The sequence below is a fragment of the Halichoerus grypus genome, chromosome 5, assembly GCF_964656455.1.
Source record: "Halichoerus grypus chromosome 5, mHalGry1.hap1.1, whole genome shotgun sequence".
NCBI lineage: Eukaryota > Metazoa > Chordata > Mammalia > Carnivora > Phocidae > Halichoerus > Halichoerus grypus.
The window spans coordinates 142,323,082-142,342,739 of record NC_135716.1 but is presented as its reverse complement, the minus strand read 5'-3'; the positions used below and the strand labels follow the sequence as shown (position 1 = coordinate 142,342,739).

General features: G+C 41.8%; 1 protein-coding gene across 9 annotated transcripts in view; it reads right to left on the bottom strand.

The window, feature by feature from the left end:
• The window catches only part of DAB1 (DAB adaptor protein 1), a 1,108,242-nt gene that overhangs the window by 266,171 nt on the left and 822,413 nt on the right, over positions 1-19,658 (bottom strand). For all 9 annotated transcript variants that reach the window (XM_078073084.1, XM_078073083.1, XM_078073085.1 and 6 more), the window contains one exon: positions 8,041-8,243. In XM_078073084.1, the coding sequence (XP_077929210.1) occupies positions 8,041-8,107 (67 nt within the window). In that variant the 5' untranslated portion in view covers positions 8,108-8,243. The remainder of the gene's footprint in view (positions 1-8,040; positions 8,244-19,658) is intronic.

Sequence of the window (19,658 nt, the reverse complement as noted above, 5' to 3'; positions counted from 1 at the left end):
CAGGATTTGGCCAAGTGAATAGACAGGGTGAGAAAGATGACCCCAGGTAGAAGGAGCCGACGCGCAGATGTCACAGAGGTGAGTTCTGGGAACTGAAGCTTAGTGTGGCTCAGGGTAAGAGGAGGCCAAGTGACAAAGACACAGGGACCAAATCTCAGAGGGCTTTCTTGGGGTGTTATCCTCTTTGGTATGCTGCTGTGGTTATACAATACATCCAAGGAAGAAAGGGGTGTGAAGGAGGGCTTGAAGAAAGCCTGACTTCTTATAAAGGAACCAGTTAAAATGAGGCCCAGAACTAAGTCACCAATGAAACCTGGAATGAGTTTGTCTTCAGGGAATGACCGCAGTGAGTGATGTGTCCTGTAATAAATTCAAGACCATGTGCTCAAAGACAGTACAGAAGTCTCTCCCCACCACACATTATACCATATGACAGCCAGTCCTACCATAAAGGATTTGGACTTCTTGACCCAAAACAGTATTCCCTCCCTCCCAAGCCCTTCAGCCCCAGAGCTTTATGGATCAACCTCAGAGAAATTGATGTCATCGTGTAATTAAATCCTTGATTTTGAATTTCCAAAGCCTGCAAATCACAGAGTCAGGAGAGAACAATTAGCACACCAAGATCCAAAACCGGGCCAAGGCAGAATGGTGCCATAAATTTACATGATGTGCCTCATCTCTTTCCGTGCCTCCTCTGCCAAAAAAAGAGTGCAGCCCCTGTGATTTTTTCGGACCCGCCCGCCCTCCAGCATCAAGGCACAGGGCGAACCCAGAGCATGCTTTCAGGGAAGGCCACACAGACGTTAATGTCTGCCAGACCTAGTACTTTCCAGCGTATGTAGACAAACCACGTGACCCAGGGCAAGTCTCGACCTCTCTGAACATGATTTTCTTATGTGTTCCATGGGGTGATGTAAGATTTGGGCTCATCACGGACAATTTATCTAAAATGGTTTGCATGAAGGAAGAACAATACAAATGATGGCTATTAATAAATATTTATAGCTTAACAGCATGGTCCGTTCTCCTTTGTATTTCCTGTTCACCGTCCCCGTTATTATTGAAACAAGCATCCATTTGAAGATGAACCAGTTCCTTCTTCTCAGTGATTCCCCCCATGTGCCTCTGGAGAAAAGGGTGCCTTTTACTTTTCTCTCATGTCCTACAGCACCAGGAGAGGTGCTGCCTCTCAGGGCTGGCCGGGGAGCTGGGGCACTGGAGGGAAAGGGAAAGTTTCCTCATCCTGAGTCTATGAACAGAGAATTGAATTGTGTTGGGTGTTGTATGTTATTCACTCACGTAATCCTCATTACAACACTCCGAGATAGGTGCTATTGTCCCTATTTTATAGATGGAGAAGCTGAGGCTCAGAGAGATAAAGTAGCTAGCCTGAGATACAAAAGCAGAAATTGTGCTAAGTCTTAAATCAAACTTAAGTTCATCTATTTCTAAAGCATGACCTCTTCTAGGAGTCTTCAATGTAAAGAAGAGGGAAGAAACACGCCAAGAGGTCAATCCCAAGAAGGTAAGTTGTGTGCAGCCTGATGAGCTGGAGAACCACCAGCCACGGGAGCCGTTCCTGGCCTCCAGCCCTGACGCTGCCACTGCCCAAATGAGTGTCCATCAGCAAGTCCTTCTTTCGAGAGCTAATCTGTGAGCAAGAGGCTCTAACTAGCCCCCAACTGCCAATTCCTTATCACCTTTTCTGTTTTTCCATTTCTAGAGAACTTACTCAAGTTTATTTTAGAGTATTATGCTACTCGTGTTTATTAAGATGAAAACTCAATTGTTTTTAGTCAGGAAAGCCATGAAAAGGGTCTAAGAATTTTCTTTATTATGAGGAGCATGACATATTTTAAGTAACTAATATGAATTTGGAGTAAAAATAAAACATTAACTTTTGAGTAGTAATAGGCTGAGAATGAATAAAAGCAGCAAAGTAGAGAAAAACAGGTCTTTAAAAGGAAGGATGACCTATAAAAATCAGAAGGGCCTCTGGAAGCAGAAGTTCTTCAACTACATGAACTGCCGACAGTCAGGTTCTCCTTTCCAGATACTTCTCTCTGCCCACAGAACACTGAGTGCTGGCAGGGGTCACAACGAGGACTGGATAAATCCTTGTGGACAAAAGACCTCATTCACGAATTAATGCTTCGTCTAGGTTTCAGACTGGGTCACACAGATATAATTTCCACCTCTGTTTGGTGCCTGAGGAAACAGAAGCTGGAAAGGCGGAGGTGTCCTGAGGGAGTGGACAGACCCGGAGCGGCAGGCCTGAGGTTGGAGCCCTGGGCCAGGGTCTTGACGGACAGTGGGCGGCCTCCCTGCAGGACAAGAGCAGTAGGTGAAGGCAGAGAGATAGCAGCTCTGCACCACAGGCCTGATAAAATGAATTTTTTTATATTTATCACCCCAGTCCCGAGGATCCAATCAGATAATGAATGTGATAGCCCCTTACTAGCTCCTCAGTGGTAAGCCAGTGTTAACAGGGTATTTTCCAGGGTTACCTGACCAGTTGAGGGATTAGGACCCTGAGTATGGCATTACTGAAACCATTCCTTAACCAAAATTAACCAGAATTTTTAAGAAATCTCCCATTAGGGACGCCTGGGTGGCTTAGTCGGTTAAGCGTCTGCCTTCGGCTCAGGTCGTGATCCCAGGGTCCTTGGATCAAGTCCTGCATCAGGCTCTTTGCTCAGTGGGGATCCCGCTTCTCCCTCTGCCTGCCGCTCCCCCTGCTTGTGCTCTCTCTCTCTCAAATAAATAAAATCTTTAAAAGATAAAAAGATTAAAAAAACAAAGAAGAAGGGAAAAAAGAAACCTCCCAATAGTTCACCCAGCTACTGAGCACACAGCCAGGGTTCAAATTCAGCTTGATGGGGCTCCAAAACTACGGCGTCTGTCATATGACCACCAACTTCTCCTAGACCCATCAGGGCTTTGATTCTCAAGGCCAAATCTTTCAGGGAGGAAATAAGGTAGCATTTTGTTGTTGTTATTGTTTTGCTAACTAATGATCCTTGGACATAACTCTAATATCTGGAAAGTGGGTAAGTTTATTTGCAGGTGTTTCTAGAAGATCAGGAGACAGTGCTGAACTGTGATCTCAGAAGGAAAAGGGCAGAAAAGCTAACGCTAACCAGGAGCTGCCATGTTGTGGCTCCCATGCTGGACCTTCACCCATGATTCCTCCCTTGCCCTTCTGGTAAGTATTATTCTTACACGCGCACACACACCCTCACCGAGACAGGGTTCTAAGAAGCTAAATAACCCATCTCTGGTTACACAGTGAGAAGGAAAAGAATTAGAATTTAAAACCAGGTCCAGGGGCACCTGGGTGGCTCAGTCGGTTAATCAGCTGCCTTTGGCTCAGGTCATGATCCCAGGGTCCTGGGATGGAGCCCCACGTCGGGCTCCCTGCTCAGTGGAGAGTCTGTTTCTCCCTCTCCCTCTGCCTGCCTCTCTGCCTACTTGTGCTCTCTATCTCTCTGTCAAATAAATAAATAAAATCTTTTAAAAAAATAAAACCAGGTCTGGCTCCAAAGTGAGTGCTCTTTCTACCACACTCAGCTACCAGGTGGTGCTGACTGAGAAACCCCAGGCACAACACCCAGAAACGTCTGCACCTGCTCATCCTGGGACCCGTTCCTCTCCCACAGTCTTCTACTGGGTGGCCTAGTGCCAGTTTTATAAATAACAAGAATCGTGTCAGCTGTTCTCCCCCTTTGATGGCAGGTAACGAACCTGAAAATCTACATTCCCGTCCTCCATCAAATTCCACTCCTGGAATAGGCACTGTTTGACAAGCTGCATGTGTAGTGACACAATCCGATAAAAATGAAATGAAGAAAACAACTTTATTTCTTACCACTTTCAAGCCTTCCTTATTTGAATTGTGAATACTCCAGTTACGTCTCCTACATGGCCTGTCGAGAAATGCATTTTATGGTGAAATATGCCCCTGTGTGACTTGTATTTGAAACTATCTGACTTCCTTTCAAAAGCCTGGGTTAAAGAACCAGGGTGATAGGTTTGTGAGAAATTCTAAAGGGCCTCTTAAACTTTCTTTATGCCACTCTCGCTCTTGATAGATGACCCATATTGTCGGGTGTTCTTTTTTAGGAAATAAAATATCTTCCCCAGGAACCATCTAAATCTTGCCAAAGGGGCAAAAAACCCCCCCAAAAAAACCCTTCTAGTCTGTAATATCATGTAATAATATGAGAAATGTACTTATGATCTAATGTCAAATAGCAAAGCAGGATATGAAACTATGACTTAGTATGATCTCAAACACATATCCTGAAAAGTCAGTCCAGAAGAAATTCTCTTAGAATATTAATAGCAGTTATTTTTGATTAATGGGATTAGGCATGCTTACTTTGTCTCTTTTAATTTTCAGTATAATAAGAGTATATACCTTCTAAAAAGTCAAGTAAAATTACTAAAAAAAGAAAAACATAATTTTTTCAGAAAGGGGCTTAAATATCATTCAGTATTTCTTTAGCGCCAAAAATCACTGTAGGAAATTATAAACTTTTTACTAATACCAGACACAGAGATTGTTCAAGAAAAGAAAGTTATATGCCAATCATTGCTGATGAATATAGATATCAAAATCCTAAGTAAAATATCAAAAAATCAAATCCATGTATAGAAAATAATATGTCATGAACAAGTAGTAGTTACTTCAGAAATGAAGATTAGAAAAATCTATCAGTAAAATCCACCACAATATAAATTGAGAAGAAAAATATGTATAATCACTGAAATTAATATAAAAAAAGCATATGATAAAATTCAACACGCAAACTCAGGATTTATAAAAAATACTTCCTAGACAATGATAAGTGAAGAAGAAATTATAAAAAAAATCTCTAGTAAAAATTTAAATATCACACAGGAAACTTAGAAGCATTTCCATTAACTGAAAATCAAGTTAAGCATACCTCCTATCACTAAATATTGTACTGACAGATCCAGCCAATGCAATAAGACAAGAAAAAGAATTACTTAAGGATTAGAAAGGAAAACAGAAACCTACTTATGAGGTTTTATGTTGTCTCCACAGAAAAATCAAAGAGGAATTGGAAGAATTACTAACAAAGTTTAGTAATGCTATTATATTCAAGATTCAAGATCAATAAATAAACTGTTAACATTTCCTTTTAAAGTTCTACTTATTTTGGCTCAGTCAGCAACATTTGCTTAATGGAATACTTACTGTTCCACAGGAAAAACTGAAGAGTAAGAAATAAATTAATCCTGTTATGAGCACATTCTCTCCCTTTTTTAATGTATGTATGTGCTTTCATGGTGCCTTGAGCCAGAGAAGTCTATCAAGAATGCATATTGTTGGGGCGCCTGGGTGGCTCAGTTGGTTAAGCAGCTGCCTTCGGCTCAGGTCATGATCCCAGGGTCCTGGGATCAAGCCCCGCATCAGGCTCCCTGGAGAGCCTGCTTCTACCTTTCCTTCTGCCTGCCACTCTGCCTACTTGTGCTCTCTATCTCTCTGTCAAGTAAACAAATAAAAAAAAAAAATATCTTAAGAATGCATATTGTTTATCACTACTACATAATTAAGAACAATTATAAAATCTTACTTTGGGACAAATCAGCTATACACTTTCTAAGATCCCCTTGGTTCTAGAATGGGATAAGAGAAAACAGTATAATGCTGATGATGAAGATGATGAAAATGAAGAAGAGGAAGAGGAGGAGAAGAGCACAGAAATGGGAGAAGAGAAACAGAGAAAAGAGAGAGGAGAGAAATGGAGAAAAATGACAGGGAAGAAAGGAGATGAGAAGAATTAAGGAAAGAAGGATAAGGAGAAAAGGGAAGGAAAAAGAGAAAAGGAAGAGGAAGAACACACATAAAGACTCTTTGTTGGGGAGCTTGGGTGGCTCAGTTGGTTAAGCATCAGCCTTTGGCTCAGGTCATGATCCCAGGGTCCTGGGATCGAGCCCCGCGTCGGGCTCCCTGCTCAGTGGGAAGTCTGCTTCTCCTCTCCCTCTTCTTCTCCCCTGTTTGTGCACATGCTCTCTTTCTCTCTCTGTGTCAAATGAATAAAATCTTTTATAAAAAGGCTCTTTGTTGATCCTTTAATAAATGCCAAGTACTATACTAAGTATTTAATCTGCCTTATCTCAATTATTCTTCAAAGTAAGCCTTTGAAGTTTAATATTATATCCTTACTTATAGGAGAGAAAACAGATGCTCAGAGAGGTTAAGTAACATTCCAAGGTCACACAGGAAGTGGCATAGCTAGAATTTGAATCCAGGTCTGCCTGCCCAGACTCCGTGCGTGGTATTGGCCACTTGCAAGCGGATATTCCTTGCATATGTATTATGCTGATTTTAGAGTCTTGTAAGACATGAAGATGAGGAGGTTCTAAAAAGGTCACCTTCATGCTCCCATTCCAAATCTTCAACTAAGCCAATGTTCTGAAAACCTGAATCCTCATTTTAAGAATGCTCCTGGTTTTGCATGTTCAATTTAAGAATGAAAAGATATTCAGTAAGATACAATTTTTAATGCATTAAGCATTCAAGAGCACAAGTTTGGTGGAAAGGTTAAATTTGAAGCAAAAATATAACTTGTCATTTTTCAGTGAAAAAGCATTTGAATTCTGGTACGTTATCGTGCTCTGCAATCTTTTTTTTCCCCCGTGTAGCAGTTCTCCCAAGACCTGTTCTCTCACTGACTTGCTTTCCTTCTATTATTCTTAGACCATGATGCATAAAATACAAGGTTTACATTAAGTTTTAGGAAATGAACTAGACTACTTCCAAAATATCTGTGTTTCAAATAAACATCCAATGCAAAATTTACCGTCCTTGCTGAGGTTTTGGCTGTCTGCAAGCTGCATGTGTATTACATTTATGTCCTTGCTTCCTATAGAGTGTCAAACAAATGCCATCACGAAACATGACTGGGCAGGCACAGCAGTGTCTCAAACAAATCACTGCCTATACAAAGCAGCTAAGTGCATCCTGGTTTGCAAGCCCATATTGACAGATTTCAAGACCTGAAAGAGAAGTCTATTAATCCTCCTCCATGTGGCTCAGAAGACGGAGAGAAAGACAACACACAGCACGAAGTTGCTTACACCTAATTGCCACCGGGAGACAAACATCCTGAAAGGTATGGTCATAAAGCCATGGGACCCAATTCTCGAGAAAACATGGAGAGTGAGAGAATTATTTTATTATCATACTATGCATGCCAGTGCTCATTAACAGATATTTACGTGCTTCCTCTGGGTCAAGCACGTTCCAAGTGTTGGAGTTAAAAGGTGAACAAAAGGTCCAGCTCTGCAGAAATGCACAGTCCAGCCAACAAACAAAAACACAGGAAATTTTTAATAAAGTGAGATTCTAACAAAGCCCTACTGCAGCAAAACAAACAAAAACAACTAACCCAGTGCGGGTTAGGAAAGGACTAACCTGGAGATTAAGTGGGAGCCAGTCTAGGAAAAAGTGGAGAGTGACAAAGGATTTTGGGCGAGATTATTGTCCATTGGTTCTCAAAGTCTGGACTCTGAAATAATAGTACCAGTGCCATCGGGGAATTTTTTCTAAATGTAGGTTTGGGCCCTACCCCAGACCTACCAAACCCAAAAATTCTGGGGATGAGACCCAACAATCTGTGTTTTAACAAGCCTTCCAGGTGATTCTGGTGCTGCTGGAATTTGAGAACTTTGGATACCTGCAAAAGTGAATCACAAGAGACAGAATGCCTGGAGGATAAATAGGGTTGGATAAGGGGGTGGGAGGATTAGGCAGAGATGTTGCTTGCTGGAGGGATGGGTAAAAGGCATACCAGGAAGGGTTTTATAGGTTATGAAAATAATTTTGGATTTTACCCAAGGCATAATGGAGAGCCATTAAAATATACCATGAGTACAGAAAACAGCAAATAATGCTGGCGCCCTTTAAAAAACATATGCCATCACAAAGATAATGCTATACATCTTTCCAGAGATAAAACACTACACAGATAAAAAGCCGGTAAGAAAGGAACAAATCAGCCCTACCTTTCTTTCTGGAGTCTTTCTTGGCGCTGGTTTTCACAGCTACTTGAAGTTCTGTCTCAGTTGACATCCTACTAAATCCTTAGTCCACTTCACACAGATCCCGGGCCTCGGCCAGGCTCATGGAGGACTCCTCTCCAAGAGAATGACTCCTCCCTTCAGAAACAACACTCCGAGCTGCACATCTCATTCACTCCTTCCGAGCGCTGCAAATCAAGCCAAGAGAACGTTCAGAATCATCACCCTTTTGAGGTTAAACAGAAATTAGTCGGGGGTTGGGGAAATAAACTGTCAAACATACACCAGGAAAATCTTGGTCTCCATGTACAAACTGCTCACTTGATGTCATCAAGCCATTGACAGGGTTTGTAGCAAAGGGAATGAGAGCTCTACCTGAAACATGGTCTCTCAACCTAGGTACATAACTCAAAACAGATCTTTTTAAAACTCTGGATTTCCAAGGACAAACTCCTTGTTTTCCACGTCTTGCTTTCAAGCAGTAGATGCCACCCAGAAAATATAGCAAAGTAGTATTTCCTGAGCAACCCCAGGGAGACATTTCCAACAACAGGGCACCCATCCATCAGCCAAGCTTGATCAGAGCCGTGGCGGCTAAAGCAGATCATAGGGAAGTGACCTGTGGTCTGTCCCTTCACTGCCAGGCATCTGAGGGGACATGGAGTTGACATACAATTGGGCTCCAAGGGTAAGGTGACAAATGGGGCTGAGAAACTTTCCAGCAAGCCAATTTTTATGTCAGCTTTTTCCTCAGCTATAAGAGCAGACAAGCATTTAACGTGGGGAGAAAAAGAAAAGCAGCAGGCAGCCACACGTTCCATTTTTTCTTTCTTTAATAAATATGCATTGCACACTACTAGGTACTATTAAGTCCAGACTCTGTGCTGGAAGAGATGATAATGATAATAATGATAATACAACCACTTCAATTACAGCTAGTATTTACTATGCACTTACTATATACTTTGCCCTCAGCTACTGCTTCACATACATTATCTCATTTGATTTCAGTTAAATTGAATGAATGTATTTCCTGTGTCGAGTCAACTGCCTTTCCCAGTGACCATCTATCTGATAGTTATATCAAAGAGTTCAGTTGAAAATAAACATTTCACTAGTTATCTCATTTTTTAAAGAAAATGGAGATAAAGCTACTGGAAATAGACCTTCAAACTGTGCAGCCATTTCTGAGCTCATCCCACAGACCCAGAATGGTTGAATCCAAAAAGGCTGACCCTGAATGTGAGTTTCTGCTCAAAAAGAACAGTAAACTGAACCTCTTAATCATGATAACCAAAGAAGGCTTAACTAGAAGGTCTAATAAAAAAGCCACATAAAATTATAGGAAGGCTTTATATCCTCTAGATGTGTCCATGTTGTTACAAATGACAAGAGAATATAATGCTGAGTGAAATAAGTCAGAGAAAGACAAATACCATATGACTTCACTCATATGTGGAATTTAAGAAAACAAAACAAAGAAGAAAAGAGACAAACAAACACACTTTTATATACAGAGAACAAACTTGGGGTTACCAGGGGGGAGGTGGGGAGGAGCATGGGTAAAATAGGTGAAGGGGATTAAGAGTATACTTACTACGATTAGCACTGAGAATAATTGACTCACTATATTGTACGCCTGAAACTAATATAACACTGTGTGTTAATTATACTTAGATTAAAAAAAATAAAATTAGTAAAATTATAGGAAGGCCCAATAATAGGGAAATTCCCACCTTAGCCAAAGATACTTGGTTTATTTATTTGTTAACAAGTGATTTTTTTAAAAGGATGATGGCCCTGAATGAAAGATGTCTCACCAATAGGAACTAAAGCTACAATTAAGGAAAATGCAAAACTGCCTTCCTAGAATGGGGTCCATGAAATCAAACACAGAAAACGAGAACCTTCCCTGCCACCCTTATGCCATCTATCTGCACCACACCACTAGCCCTCACCCCCTTCCTAACCTCTCCCCTGACAGAAGACAACGTTCCATGGGAGATGACAGAGCCACAAAGCTTGGCCGTACATGGACATAATTTTATTAATACCGATCATTTCACTGCAACAAATATCTACGAAGGACCTACAATGGGCCAGGTGCAAATACTGGCTCATTCAGGTCAACAGACATCCACTGTGCAACAATCCTGGCTAAGAGTACGGATTCTTTATTCCTGTTGTCAAAGATGTTCAGTCTAATGGAGATGTCAGTCATGTAAGGGACTGTAATACACACAACTGGAACTAACACACACAAACACCGGGTATACTGGGGCACAAAAAAGCAAGTACTCTTACCGTTTGTCTCCCTCTCTGGTTTCGTCCTGTTTCATTTTTCCCTCCCTTCCCCTATGATCTCTTAATCTCAGGAAACAAACTGAGGGTTCCTGGAGTGGAGGGGGGTGGGAGGGATGGGGTGGCTGAGTGATGGACATTGGAGAGGGTATGTGCTATGGTGAGCGCTGTGAATTGTGCAAGACTGTTGAATCACAGACCTGTACCCCTGAAACAAATAATACATTATATGTTAATAAAAAGAAAAGAAGCAAACACTCACCTTTGCTTGGAAGAGTCAATAAAACTTCTCAGAGAAGGAGCCCTATACTGTGGGGTCTTGAAGAACGATTCTTATGCCAAGTGGATAATAAGAGAAAGGACCAATGGGCACTCAATAAATACATGTATAAAAAATCAATGAATGGTTGTTACTGGCAGAAGGATCAGCTATGCAAAGGCAAGGAGCCTTGCAATGAACAGCCCAACTAATAAAAGGAAATGTAAGTCTAGTAGGGAGGGGATGTACCTCCTCATCTTTGCAACTATAACTTGTGCTGCTACCTTTCTCTTCAATCTTTCTCCTCGAGTCTCACTTGACATTCTATTGACCCCTCAAGGTTGAGTTCAAAGAAGTATTATAGGCAGAAAGGTTTTCTGGTCTCTCTCTTAAATGGAATCTCTCCCTACTTATACTATGATCTGCTTTTTGGCTGGCTCCATAGCTTCAGCCACTTATAAGCAATGTGATATTGAGGAAGTTACTCAACCCCTCCTTGCCTCAGTTTCTCCATCGGTATAATGGGGGTAACTTGGAGCTGTGGAAATGAGGTGTGACTACACACGTCACATGCTTGGAAGAGTACCTGGCACACCTCCTGGAAAGCACTTAATAAAGATGAGGCGCTAATAATTTCCTGTGTTAACAGCTCAAGGTCACGTGGCGGTGTGTGACTATAAGTCCATACCATTACCCTCCCTTTATAGAAGAAGAAACTAAGGCAGGTTATGTCTCCCCTTTAAAGACGCTGCAGGAAGAGACAGAATCTATAGATATTTCCATCATGCTGGATGATGGAAATAATACAAATTTAATATAAATAGTAAAATGAGCTGAAATATATACATTTTACACAATTTCAAGCCTTCTTTAAAGTTCATATATAAAACTGGATGGGAACTGGGCCATTTTTTTCCTCTTCAACTTTATAAAGCACAATACAGCACCTCTCCCTATTCTGTGGGTATCTTGAACAAGCACTGCTTGTTCAACAAAATGGGACTGTGTTCAAGTGTTATAAAGCATTACTTGTGGATTCTGAAGTACACCCTGATACCAATAATGAGAAGAAACCAACATCATTTCAAATAAAAACTTAAATAAGGAAGCTGCAGTAAGGAGACAACCTACCATAGCCTGGGTCCTGGCACCCCCTTTAATTTTCCAAAAGCCAGAGGTTGGGAAAACGCTGTGAAGTAACTCCAAATTATTTAAGAAATTCGTTTCTTTGTAATTAAGGAGATTAAAGTCCCCCAAGGGCCAGAAACCACGTGACAACTCAAATCATTTTCCCCCAGTAAAAGCTGTGAAACCCTATCAGTTAAATTCAGGCTTGCCTAGAATTTTGAAATGCTTCAATAATGTTTCTTTGCTCCACACAATCTGTGGTAATTTAATATTCCTGAAGTGTGTCAGGTTTTTTATAATGAGCTCTTCAAATCTAAATGTGAATTATGTAACATTCCACTACAGACATCCTGTCTAGTGAACTGCTTCTAAATGTAAAATCCTGTGTTCAGTGAGTTGGGGGGGGCTGGGGGGGCAGTTTGGGAGAGGGGGGCACAAAAACACCAAACCACAAAGCAGAGAAAACACACAGGCCTTTAAAAAAAAAAGCAGCATAAAGGTTTGAGCATCCATAACAGAACACATACTAAAAACCCACTGTAACACAAATTTGTGCTTTCTCTCCCCCCCACCCATCCCTCTCATAAGATCCTACTGGAGAACAGCTAGCATTTAGGAGGGCCCACTATTTGCCAGGTATGATACTATGAACTTCTCTTACTCAACCTTTCAACCACTTGAAAAGTTAGGTTTTATTATTAGTTTTCATTTAACAAAGAAAAGCAGAAGCTGGTTTGGTAGCTGGTCCCCCGTCACATGGCTAATAAGTAGCACAGTCCAGGGCAGGGTAAAAACCACTCTTCTCCCCACTTTCCCTGAGAAGCCTCCCCAGTGTCCATCAGCTGGAAAAACAAAATGTGGTCTATCCATGCAGTGGAATATTATTCGGCCATAAAAAGGAATGGAGCATTGATATATGCTACAACGTGGATGAACCTTGACAACTGTAGGCCAAATGAAGGAAGTTAAACACAAACACACCGTATGACTCCATTTATATGAATGACCCAAAATAAATATATCCATAGAGAGATGGCAAGCAGATCAGCGGTTGCCAAGTACTAAGGGAAGCAGGGAAGGGGGGGTGACTGCTTCATGAGTGCAGGGTCGCCTTTGGGGGCGCTAAAAAGGTTTCGGAAGTAGACAGACACAGTGGTTGTACAACATCATCAATGTAATAAATACCCATGGATTGTACACGTTAAAATGGTTCATTTTATTTTGTGTGCATTTCACCTAAATTAAACAAAAACAAAACAAGAAAACCTCCAAGCCAGGTCCCACACCCAGATTTAAGCCTTTGTGATAATGCTATGAACACTGCAAATTCCATTCCAAAAGGATAAAACCAGACTTAAAACACAGATGAAGAGGCAGTCTTCCCAGAAGCCAGACTTTGGGATTAAAAGCTGCATGCTACTACCTGCGTGTTTTGGGACTTGGGCATCTTAATCAGCTTCATCCAAACTATAAAGCACCTAAAACAGGTTATTAACAAGGCACACGAGTTTGTAACCGTCCAGACGAAGAGCCTGTTTCCTCATCAGTGAAATGGAAAGACCACCCCCAAGAATGTAAGATTTAGAAGTTCAATGAGATCTGGGCACTTAAGAAAAGAGTCATAAATCTGCTTGTCTTTACATAAAGAAACACAGGATAGACAAGGCAGGGCACCAGGACATCGTTTTTCTACACAGGGACATCTGGGTAGTGGAATGACCAGGTGACCCGGTAGAAGGATGTGGCAGAGGGTGATACTTCTGAGTACAGCTTTCTGCATTATTGCCCCTATTTGGAAGCCTACGGTTCTACATACCTGAAAAAATCAAATTAAATTAATAGGGGTGAGGAGTCGGGGGCGGGGGGAGGCTCAGACTGGAAGTGGACTGAAACAAATTAATCCAATTGTATCTCAAATGAACATCACAAACACAGTCTCTGAAGGGATGAGAAAGAACTAATCCAAATAATTCATGAACACAGAATTTGACTGTTTACTCTCAGTCTTGGGCAGGGCTGTAGAAGGGGGAACTGCAAACAACCCCCAAACTCCTTTTAGTGGGTTTTTTTGTTTTTGTTTTTGTTTTTTTTTTGGTAGTGTTTTGGGCGAATTACAAAACTATTTTAAACGTATTACAGTGTTGAACAAAGGGGTAAATGCTTTGATGTTCTTGGAGCCCAGTTCTCACTATGAAAGAGGAGACATTAAATTATGGAAAGGAAGAAACCAGGAAAGAATACTGTGGGGATAGACTGGAAATGGGAGATTTCCAGCAAAATCATGATTTGTGAAATATGCATGCATCTGTGTATGTATGTACACATACGTGCGTTTATATGCATACATCTCCTAGCTCTGTCCACTGAACGGGTCTAGGAACAAAGATACCCAAGGAACATCATGATGCCTAATACCTTAATTTTGTTTTTTTTACTACTATTCCCTAGTAAAAGGAACCAGGGGTTCTTGGAGAACTGGCTGATTTCAGAGCTGGGGTGGGGCAGGTGCAAGATGAGCCTGAAATACCTCGTTACTCCAGCAAGTAAGGAAGTGCTCAAGACAAACACAAGTGGATGGGGGCATGGCACAAGGATACAGAAGCCCTCTCGGAGGTGCAGTCATTGGCCCAATCTGGAATAATTTAAACACCAATGTCATTTAAGGATGGTAATAAATAATAAACCACCGGAAAAAAAAAATTTTGAAGCCATCAGAATGAAGCTTAGTTAGGCAAGAACTATCCATAAATGTTAAATCCCAGGAAAGTTTTGATGAGAAGACATCTGCAGGTCTTCAAGTGTCTTCCCACTTACTGCTTATAGTTGCAAGGGGAAAATGTGTGATTACACAATGGAAAATTGAACAACACCTCGATTAGTTTATCCAAATGAACACCCACAAGCAGGGGCAGATGGACATGATGGAATACCCTCAACAGAATACATCACTACCATGCAGTATTCTGTCCTGGAATCTAATCACATCATGCATTTAAAAATTGGGGGGGTGGAGGGGAGGAGGGAGACTGTACCCTTCAAAAATACAGTAACAAAAGACAAAGAGAAGCTGGGGAAATATTAGTAAAGTAAATAAATAGATATAACAACTAAATGCAACAACTGTAGAAGATCCTGTACTAGAGAGAAAATACTACAAAAGGAATTACTGGACCAATGGACAAATTTGAATATAAATGGTATATTAGGTAAAAATACTGCATCAATGTTATTTACTCAATTTGATGATTTTCCTATGGTAATGGAAGAGAATATCCTGATTCTTAGGAATAAAGGACTACGATATGTGCACCTACATACACTTGTATATATCATATACTTGTATATATGTACATGCATGAATGTGTGTGTGTGTATATATATATCCATATCCATAGAGAATACACAAATAATAGAGCTAATGGGACGAAATGTTAGCAGTAAGTGAATTTAAGTAAAGGGTATGGCAGTTCTTGTAGCTTTTAAAGGTATAATTTTTAAACCTTTTCCTGTAATTTTGAGATCATTTCTAAATTAAAAAAAAAAAAAGTTTTTGAAAAGCCCAGCTCAGATGCTGGCACACAAAGGTATGTCACAAAGCCAGTTCTGGCCTCACTTTTAAGTTGAGGCCCATTCCAGCTCCCTAGATGGCATGCTTTCTAATTCCCAGGGCTAGCTGAGGTTAAAATTAGTTTATGGCTGTCAATTTTTATTACAGATTCCAACTTCACCTCGGATCTGCCCAGACTGCCTCACTTGGCAGAAGCCTCTGGACCAAGGTCGTCTTGAGCAGGCCTTTTTCTTCCCGAGCTCTGGACATCCTCTTCATACTCTGCCTCTGTGCCAGGAATTTGGCCACCAAGACTTTTCATTTACCTGCCCCATAGATCACGGCAAGCTCCTTCCATTACTTGGCCAAAGCCAGCCTTCCCTGCATCCTCTCCCTCTCCATCTGTGGGGCTATAGATTCAGCCAGTCAGAACTTTCCCTTTTTTTAAAAAATATGTCAAGGGCTACCTGATCTGATCTAGCCCATTTGGAAAATGCCTAAAGTTTGCTCATTCTGCACATTGGTTCTCTTCAGGGATAATAAAATAAGAAAGAGTGAGGTTTTGCTGGAACCCAAAGGCAACATTTATGAAAATCCGCTGGAGGTGTGAGAAGAACAAATGTTACAGGAGCTTTAGTGGAAGGCTGGTCAGGGAGACTGCATCCCTCACTACTGATGAAAGACCGCCATCCCCACAACAAACACAGAACTACCCCGTTTGGACCAAAACCTTCAAGAAAAATAATACACTGGCTTTAAAACTCTGAAGGCCACAAACTGCATAGATTAACCACCCCACCATAGACCCACTCAAGGCTGTTTTCCCATGCGGTGTGTGTTCAGGGGAGAAAAATCAGAGGTCAGAGACCTCTCTTGGCCTGAGACCTTCATTGTGGCTCGTTGGGTTATGTTTATTTCCCATTACAAAAAAATAAATAAATAAAAAGAATTTCAGCTTGCAGGAAAGCATTCTAGAAAGCCATTCTCTGTAACAGAATAAAATAAATAAATGAGGAAAAGTGGAATAAAGGGAAACAAATAATTGGAAATGAAGGTGAGGGTGGAAACCAGGATAGAGCACCAGAAAAATCTGTAAAGTCGCGGAAGAGAGGCTATAAAGCTGTCTATGAGATTCCTAGCAGCCAAAGCAAAGAAGGAAATGTGATCATTTCTAAGTTTCACAAGGTTCATGCTCAAATAAAGCCTTTTTTCCCCCTTTGAAACAGAAATGGAGAATGAAAAGGAGCTTTCATAAAAGCAACACTGTGTGGTATCATGGACATTAGTATCAGAACTGTCTCTACAAAAAAACCCACAAAAAACAAAACAGGGAATTTTCAGTGGCTCTTCATTTATGCTGTAAGCATAATACTAAAGCATAATTTAGTAGTATGGCTTTCAAATATGCTCAAAACAATGTGACCCAAGTCATTTTAAATTCTCTATGAATAAAGCATGCTTTCTTTTTTTTTTTTTTTGAAATGAAAAATAAGTAAGTGGGATCTTACTCTACAGCTATCTGGTAGTTGGGCTTTTCTAAGAATCTTCTAGAATTAAAAAAACATATAAATGGTTTATCAGTTTATTCATCTGTAAAATGGGATGACGCTGGGTATGACTCATGGAATTAAGTGAATGGGAATACATGAAAGTTATGTGAAAGCACTTTCGGGAACATAAAATGCTATGTTCCAGACAGCACGCACTGTTATTATTCAGGTATCGGTCAACCTTCAGTAAGGGGATGATAGGAGGAACAAAATGTGTTTCTTTAATCAAACTCAAAGCTAACAGAAGTCAGAACCAGGTTTCAGCAATATTAATGGAATTTATGTGACAGCAACAAAGTATACTTAGGAACATTTCATTTAACTAATGGATCACATAGTTTCATTAAGTATTTATTGCACCATGAACATTCATTACATAAACTCTTTTAAGAGTATCAGAAAAAAATAGCTGTATAAACCTAAAATAATCCCATTAGTGTTTTCATTACTTGGGGCCCCACATCCACCCAACCTCTAAAATTCTCACCTCTGATTCTACAAAAACGTTATCAGTAGGTGGAAGAACCTAAAGCAGTAACCTGTCCCAGAGGCTGGGTTGGAATCAGGCCTGACTCTACCACTGATTGTCTATACGCCTTTAGGCACATGAGTTACTGAAACATTCTCAGCCCCAATTTCTTCATCTGTAAAATGGGGATCCAGTGAGCCCCACAGTCTTTAAACCGGGGAACATGTAGCCCAGGGAGCGCTCAAGAAAGTCCACTAGAGTGAAAAACTCAAACTGTGCAATAACTACTTAAAACTACTTTTATCTAAAAAAAAGGGAAATAGTTTATTTCTTAAATTTGCAGATTAACAGCACATGCATGTAAATTTTTTTTTTTTTTTAAGATTTTATTTATTTATTTGATAGAGAGAGACACAGCGAGAGAAGGAACACAAGCAGGGGGAGTGGGAGATGGAGAAGCAGGCTTCCCGCCGAGCAGGGAGCCCGATGCGGGGCTCGATCCCAGGACCCTGGGATCATGACCTGAGCCGAAGGCAGACGCTTAACGACTGAGCCACCCAGGCGCCCCACATGCATGTAAATTTATACATAAGAATCAATACCCTGGTACAGGGTGCAGGCTTTGAAAATTATTCCTTGATGGGGTCAATGACTGGGCACATGACAGGGGGCCACTACAGCGGTTTAGTGGGAGTGATTGATCTCGTTCAGGTCCTTTCAAGATGATGCTGGCCCAGGGATCACACGGGGACTAGAGGCTAACGATACTGAGTGCAGGGGAAGCAAGCCAGGGGAGGCTTAGCAATGGACCTGGTAAGTATAAAAGCTTATGCTCTTCAAATCTCCTTTCCAAGTATGTTCTAGATAAATGAATCTTCAGGAAAAAAAAAAAAAAAGAAGAAGCAAATATCCCCAATTCCTTCAGCACGCAGCCATTAAATCACAGTTTCCAGAAATCCAATCATTTCAACGCCCATTTCCTAAGCGCCTACTGTGTGCAGAGCGGCCCCTGGGCTCCATGCTGGCAGTACAGAGAGACACACATCAGGGCCTGGCGGCCGCTACACCCTCCCAACCACAGCCACTGCCTCAGGTGGCCCTCATCCCTCTTCCCCAATGCTCCTCCCCACGGGGCACCTTCCTCATGGGCATGTTAGCCGGGACACCATTCCTCCCTTTAACCCCATTAGCCAAAAGGGCGGCAGGCCACACTGCTTCTTTGCTCCTCACAAACTGAAAGCCCCTGTCTGCCGTCCCGGTCCCTCCGCAGCGTGTTTGAGTAACGGGCAACTATTGCTAGTCCCTGGGTCCTGCGGGAAGCGAGGACAAGTATTTAATGAGGCCCTCCCAGTGAAGGGGGTTTTAAGTAAACAAATACCGCATCTGGCAGCTTGCCGCGCTGATTTACCTGCACTATGTACTGCCGTTATTTACTCTCCTTTCCACCAGCTGCATTCCATTATCTTCCGAGCTGACCACGGCCATCCATGAGTGGCGAGCCCAGCGAGCGTGCGCCACGTCGCCGAGCTGCCCGGCCTGTTGGGAGGTCCGGGGCAGGGCTCCCCTGGAAGCTGTGCACATCCCAGCGGCTGTCCAGCTGTCTGTCCAGCTGTCCAGCTCACAGGCGCTGTCAGTGGGGTCCTCCCGTGGCAGCCCTTCGCGCTGGCTGCCAACAGGTGCCACCTTCTCCCTGCCCGGGGAGCCAAGAGAGGGGTGCCGTGCTTTCTCCCTTCCCTGACATCCTATTTTAATTCTTCTCTCTCTCTCTCAAACAACTCATTTTTACCACCTTCCTTTTGGGGGGGAAAAAAAAAGGGCCCATCGTCTTCCTTTGCTTCACTAATGATTTGCTAGTTCAATCTCAATTACCGTAAAATGGGATACACGGATGGCTCAAATTTTCTCCACAAAAGGATCTGCACTTGACTGGAAGCAACCCAATTTCCACAATTATCTCCCTCACAAAAAGCACACACAACAGTGATAACCGGTGGGGCTATGTTTTCCTGAAGCCATAAATAGGGATGGATGTGCTGACAAAGGAGCTCGTTTTTGTTTGTTTCCTGATTTGTGAATGTATTTATTTGAACCTTCTCACAGACACATAAAAATTCAATCACACTTGGCAAACACTGAGCAAATCACCAACACGGAAAGCTATTTCTTCTCCGTGCAATCTCCTCCTTACCGTTAAACCCTCGACACTCCTTGGGATGGCAGTTCAAACTCCCCTCCATGGGGAAGGCTTCCCTGACCGCGGGCACCCTTTCCCTTGGCACAGCGGCCTCTACTGAGGACAGAGGCAGGACAGAGCAGAGGCTCCCAAACTTTGCCCCACAATGGCATCAC